The following is a 7,863-nucleotide window of genomic DNA, read 5'->3' as shown; positions in this document are numbered from 1 at the left end:
TATACCCTTCTATTTCTTTGGCATCTAATCCAATACAGCCCAATTTTTGATAGTCATTTTACCAATATGTTATAACCGATTGTTTGAGAGTCCCCAAATTGTTAGATGTAGCATTGGCTAAGGTTGATAGCTGTAAACTCAGTTCTAGGGTGCTCTATTGATGTTCCTCGAGTACCATACACAGTTGATGCCACGGAATTTCAGGGCATAGCATAGTACCATTCCAACTCCACCCCGTGATCCCATGGGTTAGTTGGAGGATAGAGTCACATCTGGTGTTTCATACTGAACTAGTATTTACTGCACTTGGTGACCAATTATAATTGTTACATTGCTCTCATGCGAGGTCAAGGACTCGTGATATATTAATGTCCATCATTTTGCCACGACATTATCATCCAGATCTTCACCATCCATGCCTGTCACCGTCATCACTGTCAGCAAAAGGACTGGAATGACTTGTTCCTTCATGGTCCTGTAAAAAAGCACAAACTAGGCCTCGGTCTTAAAACCGGGTCACAGGGTTAGAAGTCCGGGATTATCCACCGGGCACTGATGTGGTGAGTCTTTCCACTCCCATGAGATGGTCTCAGAAGACCAATGTAATCAACCTGCCACGTGCTCCAAAGAGCCTTGCCTTGTCTGATATGCTGGGCTGGAGCTTGGTTTGGGTGATTAGCTTTAAGCCTTATTCAGCATTGTGGGCAAGCTGTAAGAATTGCTTCACAGGTTTTCATAGACACTGGCCAACCCCGAGATTGGCATTCATAACAGAGATCTGCTTTCCCTGAGTGGCTTCGTTTGATATGCAACCGTTTTGCTAGTCTATCCCAATCTTCCTTCTCACTGGTGACCATCCTGATTTGGGCCAGGTGGTCCACCTGCTGATTCCATTTCGCAGCTGGGGTTCCATCCCAAGCATGTCCCTTCACCCATCCCACCTTTAAAGGTCAGGATCTCCCTATTGCCAGGAGACGTTGCCAGTCCTCTGTCCTCCGCACTTTCGCATGACCTACTTCCCACTTACTAGATTCCCACTGACATATCCACTCTGTAGCACCCTTAAAGGTTGCGTAAGAGTCAGTATAGACGATGGTAGCACCGTTCTCTACGGCCAGTAATAAAGCCCGTAGTTCTCCTACTTGTGCACTACCTTCACCCTCTTCTTCGACTGTCTTTCCAGTACCAATTTCCAACGCCACTGCTTTATATTGCCATTTTGATCCCACTCGACAAGCAGATGCATCTGTGAACCACACTCCCTGCACATCTGAGCCTGCCATGAATTCGGGTGCCTCCTCAGTCGGAGAAGGTTTATATGGTTGACCCAGCAAGGCTGGGTCAGGGTTTACAGGTTGCTGTAATTTGAAAACCTTAGTTGGGCCCTCTTTTAGTGGAAGCAATTGGCTTATCCCTTCTAGGTATGCATACCATTTCCTTACTGTGGCCTTCTGGGCTACTCCCTCCGGAGGAGGTGACCCATTGAGGATTGAATTTAAGAGAGGGAAAGGACCCTGTACTATAACATCCTGTGAGGTACGCAGCTTTTCAGCCTCTTTAACTGCTCTAGTGAGGGAGAGGAACCCCTTTTCCCAATCTGAATATCGTCACTCCGCTTCTTTGAATGCCGTGGAGGAGAATAATAATGGTCTAGCTGGTCCCTGTGGCCCCTTTTGAAACACGCCACAGTATAAGGCATGTTCAGCAAATCCCCATTCTGCCCTTAAAGGATCTCGTGGGTGCAATGGACCTAGTCTCTGATAAGCCTTAAGCTCATCTTTCAGAGTGGTGAGGGCTTCTGTATGTTGCAAAGTCCAATCCCATTTTCTGTTTTTTCGGAGCAAGTCATAAAGAGGGCGGCCAATCACCGAAAACCCTGGTATATGTTTTCTCCAATAGCCCATTCTTGACTAACAGATTCCAGATGTCCTCAGCCACTTGTCCTACCTGTTCCTTGTTGTCCCCACCAACTAGGATATCATCTATATATTGGTATATGTGGACACCTGGTGGTACCTCCACAGCATCAAGGAGCTTGGCTAAAGCATTGTGAGCGATAGTAGGTGTAGGAGTTGAAGGGACAAGCAGAGAAAGTCTGCACTTGTGAGCAACTAAGTTTTGGCTCCCCGAAGTGAGATTTTAGTCCCTTTAGCCACTCGGGGAAGAGGAGGGCGACGCAGCAGTTGTTGCGTGTGTGGTGTAACTAAGTTTGACCTCCCCGAAGTGAGTTTGGCCCTTTGCAGCAAAAATGACTGAAAAGAATGGTTATCAAAACTCTCCATCAGTAAAAAATCTTGACTCGTTTTATGCACTCTTGGCAAAGTATGGAGCTCAACCCTCCCCACCTGGGGAAGAGTGGGCTCGAGACAATTGGGCAAATTTACAGAGTGTAACAGACCGAGTGATTTCTATACATAATGAGGCTAGATCACGGTCAGGCAAAGGCAAAGCGATAATCTGTGCAGTTCTTGGAGCCAGCCTGGTCGCAGCAATTGAAGACCGCTATAAGCGGCGTAGCCAGGAAAAACAAATCATAGAATCCCTTGAAAATTTGGTACAACTTTTGCAGAAAACAACCTCCAACCTGGAAGAGCAGGTAGCAGAGAAAGAAAGAGTAATTAGCTTGTACAAACAGCAAGCAGAGGAAAAGGAGGAAGAAAATCGCTGTCTAAAAGATGCCTTGAAAGAAGAACTTTCAAAGTCTGCTGAATCATTGAATGAGATAGAAATGAAGATGGAAAAGATAGGTATTCAGCAAATAAGTCAGGTATACCCCCAAAAGGAACTAGAGGAAGCAAGGAGACACTTCAGGGAAAACCCCCAAGTGAGGCCTTTGATTAAAGCAGAATATGCTTATATAAATGATGAGGATAATGACCCACATATTACAACTAAAGAGATACCATACACTCCCACTGAATTGGCCAAAATGAAAAGAGAATATGGGCGCCTTCCCAAAGAATCCGAAACAGAGTATGTGTGGCATGTATCTTTAACTGGAGGGGACCATATTCAGTTAAATGAAAGGGAAGCTAGTGGTTACTGGGGCCACGGTGTCTTTTTAACAACAGGGGATAGACGTGCCCCATGGTCCCTAACCCAGCGGGCTGCCTATTGGGCCGGAGGGCTGAACCCCTTAGACAGGGGAGATCCCCTAGCAATCACAGGCACAGCTGATCAATTGCTAGAAAGTGTGCACAAAGCAGCCTGCCTGCAGATGATACATGAAAGGAAGTTAGTTCCTGGATGTGAATCCCCAATGATGTTGCCGGTGAATCCTGAAATCATGACTCCTTTGATAAGGGGACTCCCAGAATCACTCAAATCCACCGGGATTGTTCTCCAAAGGACCATAGCATCTTTAGACGCTGTAGAAAAGTTGGAGAGCTCTACTAAAGGTAAAGGAGATGAAATTGATGTTGGCACAGGTTCACCTCTCAATCATGGCTTGTCTCCTTCCCACTCAAAGCATAAAAGGATCTGGACATGGGGAGATGTAGCACAGGAATTGATAGATTATAGCAGGAAATATGGTCCTGTGAGAACTTTGGAGGAGAAATCTAAAGGAATCCGTCAAGTGGGAGCTAAAAATCTACCCCTATCTGTTAGTAAAACTGTAACTGCTCTCACTGACCCCGCCACTGTTGCTGACTACTCCTACTCTAAAACTGGGGGAGGAGGAAGACAACCCCTGACTCGACAACAATGGTGGGCCTTGGGAATTAAAAAGGGAGTTCCCAGAGATGTGATGGATGGTTTACCCCTTAATAAACTGAGAAAACTGATATCAAAGTGGTATGGTCCGAAACAACACCCACAGCACTTAGGGTCAAATAGAGAAATCTCTCCTGTCATGCCCACAGCCCCCCCTGCGGAGAGCACGGGCGATGGGGAAAGTCAGCAGGGAAACTAGAACCTCCGTTCCTTAGCAGTGGGCGGGGGAACGGAGGATGGATTTATATCCGACAGCTCACTAAAACTAACAGAGGAGATTTATTGATTACAGCTATTGTAGGTCCTAAGTGTGCACCCGTAACCTTTTTAATTGACACCGGTGCACAGATCTCCGCCCTGACTGAGGAAGATGCACAGAGGTGTGGGGTGATTCCCTCTAAGTGAAACGTTTGTGTCTTGAATGCTTTAGGGTCAACAGAAGTTATGAAGGTTGTTCCAGTAAAGCTGATGCTGCTGGGAGAGGAAGGCACGATCACTATTGACATGGTGGTTGGGAACATTCCGACTAACCTGTTAGGAATAGATGCCCTTAAAGGAAGGGGGTGGGAGGATTCAGAAAGATTGTTGTGGACTTTTGGGACACCGCAGCTGAACATCAGGCTACTTCAAACTGCACCCCCTCTGCCATTTAGCAAAGTAACTAGTGTTAAACAATATCCCCTCCCCCTGGGAGCAAAGGAAGGTATCAAACCAGTCATGCAGGAGATGCGGGAACAAGGAGTGGTGGTAAATACACATTCTCCTTTTAACTCGCCGGTATGGCCGGTGAAAAAACCTAATGGGAAGTGGAGGCTCACAGTAGATTTTCAAAGACTGAATGCTAACACAGGGCCTCTAACTGCCGCAGTCCCTAATATGGCTGAACTGGTAACAATTCAGGAGAAAGCTCATCCGATCATGGCAACCATAGATGTTAAAGATATGTTTTTCATGATACCTTTGCGACCAGAAGACAGAGATCGCTTTGCTTTTACTTGGGAGGGACAACAATTTACCTTTACCCAGCTGCCTCAGGGATACAAACATTCCCCTACACTAGCTCACCACGCTTTGGCCCAAGAACTGGAGAAAATACCAAAAGCCGATGGCATAGCTGTCTATCAGTATATTGATGATGTTCTCGTGGGTGGAGATAAAGAAAAGGAGGTGGAGGCAACTCAACAGAACATAATCTCTCATTTGGAGAACTTGGGTTTGCAAATTCCCCCAGAAAAGATCCAAAAACCCTCACAAGAAGTAAAGTTTTTGGGAATTTGGTGGAAAGGGGGAATGACATGTATCCCACCAGACACCCTCACTTCCCTAGATCAGATTAAAATGCCTGAATCAAAAAAGGATTTGCAGCATGCTTTAGGGTTATTGGTATTCTGGAGAAAACATATCCCAGACTTTTCTATCATTGCCAGACCTCTTTACGATTTACTGAGAAAAGGGGCCAAATGGGAATGGACTGCTTCTCAGGAAGAAGCAATGAAATTGTTAATTTTTGAAGCAACAGCTCATCAGGCTCTTGGCCCTATCCACCCTACAGACCCTTTTCAAGTAGAATGGGGGTTTGCCACAACAGGATTGTCAGTACACATTTGGCAACGTGGTCCTGAGGGTCCAACCTGTCCTGTAGGATTTTACTCCCGCGGCTTTAAGGAGGCTGAGAAGAGATATACTGCCTGGGAGAAAGGTTTGTTTGTGGTTAGCATGGCTCTCACAGAAGTGGAGAAAATTACACATCAGCAACCAATCGTGCTAAGAGGCCCATTCAAAGTTATAAAAGCAGTCACTAACGGGACCCCCCCTCCTGACGGGGTGGCCCAGAGAGCCTCGGTACAAAAGTGGTATGCCCAGATTGAACACTATTGTAACCTTTTCTCAGTGACTGAAGGAGCTTTAAAAAACTTAGCTATCCAAGAAACAGGAAGCCTGGACGGCAGCCAAGACAAACCTATCTCAGTTATTCGGGTAGCCCCTCCTTTCTCCCACGATCAGTCAGTGAATGCTTGGTTTACCGACGCTTCTGCAAAGCGAGAAGGAAAAGTGTGGAAATACCGGGCAGTAGCCCTCCACACTACTACTAATGAACAGATAATAACAGAGGGAGAAGGGAGTGCCCAGGTAGGAGAATTAATTGCAGTATGGAGCGTTTTCAAGCATGAAGCACAAACCGCTTCCCCCCTCCACATATATACCGATTCCTATGCAGTGTTTAAAGGATGTACTGAATGGCTCCCTTTCTGGGAGCAAAATGAATGGGAGGTTAACAGAATTCCAGTGTGGCAAAAGGACAAGTGGCAAGAAATCCTGAGCATTGCTAGCCAAGGGAACTTTGCTGTGGGATGGGTAGCTTCTCATCAAGTAGATGGGGGCTCAGCAGGAGAATGGAACAACAAAGCTGATGAATTAGCAAGACTAGCTCCTGTACAAAAGGACCAGATCACAGAAGATTGGGATCGTTTGCTAGAATGGTTGCATATAAAACGTAAACATACGGGAGCTAAAGATCTGTATCGTGAAGCCCTTGCCCGAGGTTGGCCTGTCACTAGGGAAATGTGTAAAACCTGCATATCAGCCTGTGAACAGTGCCGTACACGGCTCGAAAGACACCCCTTAGAGGATGACCCTCTCCATTTAAGAGAGGGTAAAGGCTTGTGGGATGCTTGGCAAGTAGATTATATAGGCCCCTTTAAGAGATCAGGAGGAAAATGCTTTGTGCTGGTAGGAGTGGAAATAACATCAGGGCTAGTCCAAGCCGAAGCTTTTAACAAAGCTACGGGAGAAAAAACTGTGAAAGCACTGCGTGAGTGGTTTGGAACTTTTCCAAACCCACAAGAAATACAATCTGACAATGGCTCCCACTTCACCGCCAAAATCGTACAGGATTGGGCACGAAGTGAAGGGATTAAATGGGTCTTCCACACTCCATACTATCCCCAGGCAAATGGAATTGTAGAGAGAACAAATGGTCTCTTAAACCACAGGAGGGAAATTGGGATGCCCGCCTATGGGAAGCTGTCAAAGGTGTAAATGACAGATGGGGGGTAAATGGATGCCCCAAAATTACTGCCTTTTGCCCAAAGGCTCCCTCTCTAGTTCCCTCATTAAAGGGACCAGATGATTCTAAGAATCCAGCACATTTCCCTGGACAACCTGTCCTGGTAGAACTTCCCACCGTAGGAAGTGTGCCACTGGTACTAAAAACCCCACTGAATGCATACTCATGGGTAGCGTCTGATGCCCTAGGGAAGGAGCATCGGATAAATACTCGCTGGATAATTCCATCATTTTAATTTTCTGTATAGTATTAATCTCTTTTGCCCCAGAGAGGCAAGTTTTGTCTTTTGTTTTACAAAAGAACTCCGAGGGACACCAAAAACGGCATGAAGTATGAATCACTTAATTAGATTGACAATACTTTTTTGTATCTCATCACTAATCTGTAGCCAAAGGAATACAGAATGGCCATGGTCCCAAGCTATTGTCCAGTATACTCGGAGTATGGGACAGTATCCCAAAGACCGTTTCCCAAGCTTAGCCACTGTAGTAATGCATGATTCTGAAGCATACCACCCACTTGAGTGGGGCGAATGGGACAGAAAAGACTGGGTCCGCGTCCTGACTGGAACGGTTGGAGAAAAAATCCAGGTGGGATGCAGAAAAGTGGAAGGATCTCTTTATGAGAAAGCCTCTTCAATTACCATCTCTGGAAATCTATTGGACCCTAGTTCCAACATCACTGCGAAACTCTGTCCTACTACAGAATGGGGATGTAACAAACAGGATTCTCTCATTACATGTTGCCGTCAAAAGAATGTCGGTAACTACTCCCTAGACCCAAGTACCAACAATGTTGAAATCACCAAATCCTGTATTAAGGAACAAGGAGATTGTTGGTACAATTTCACTTTGACCAAACCAGTCTATGTGGTGTGCGATTGGCGATCTAATCCACCGACAGGAGGGCTATCAGGCCTAACATTTAAATTCAAAATGAATGCTGTAACTAGGCCTCTAGTGATGCTTGTTGCAGTAGTCACGCACGATGGCATAGATACCCTCTTCCCACTAACTGACAAAGATGAAGTTATACCCTCTTTTACGGTGGTACAAGGAAATAACATCACAATAAGATGTAGA

At 45.8% G+C, this 7,863-nt stretch overlaps 1 protein-coding gene across 1 annotated transcript; it reads left to right on the top strand.

The window, feature by feature from the left end:
- Positions 1 to 2,287: 2,287 nt before the first annotated feature.
- LOC128136084 (uncharacterized) lies at positions 2,288 to 3,784 on the top strand (the record flags this gene model as incomplete). Its single annotated transcript, XM_052775189.1, has 1 exon — positions 2,288 to 3,784. A coding segment is annotated over one exon (1,497 nt), but the record flags the coding sequence as incomplete, so codon positions are not given.
- Between the last annotated feature and the right edge of the window lie 4,079 nt (positions 3,785 to 7,863).

The sequence above is a fragment of the Harpia harpyja genome, chromosome W (genome assembly GCF_026419915.1).
Source record: "Harpia harpyja isolate bHarHar1 chromosome W, bHarHar1 primary haplotype, whole genome shotgun sequence".
Classification (NCBI taxonomy): Eukaryota; Metazoa; Chordata; class Aves; order Accipitriformes; family Accipitridae; genus Harpia; species Harpia harpyja.
The sequence above is the reverse complement of the archived record's forward strand: the minus strand, read 5'-3'. Positions and strand labels throughout refer to the sequence as shown.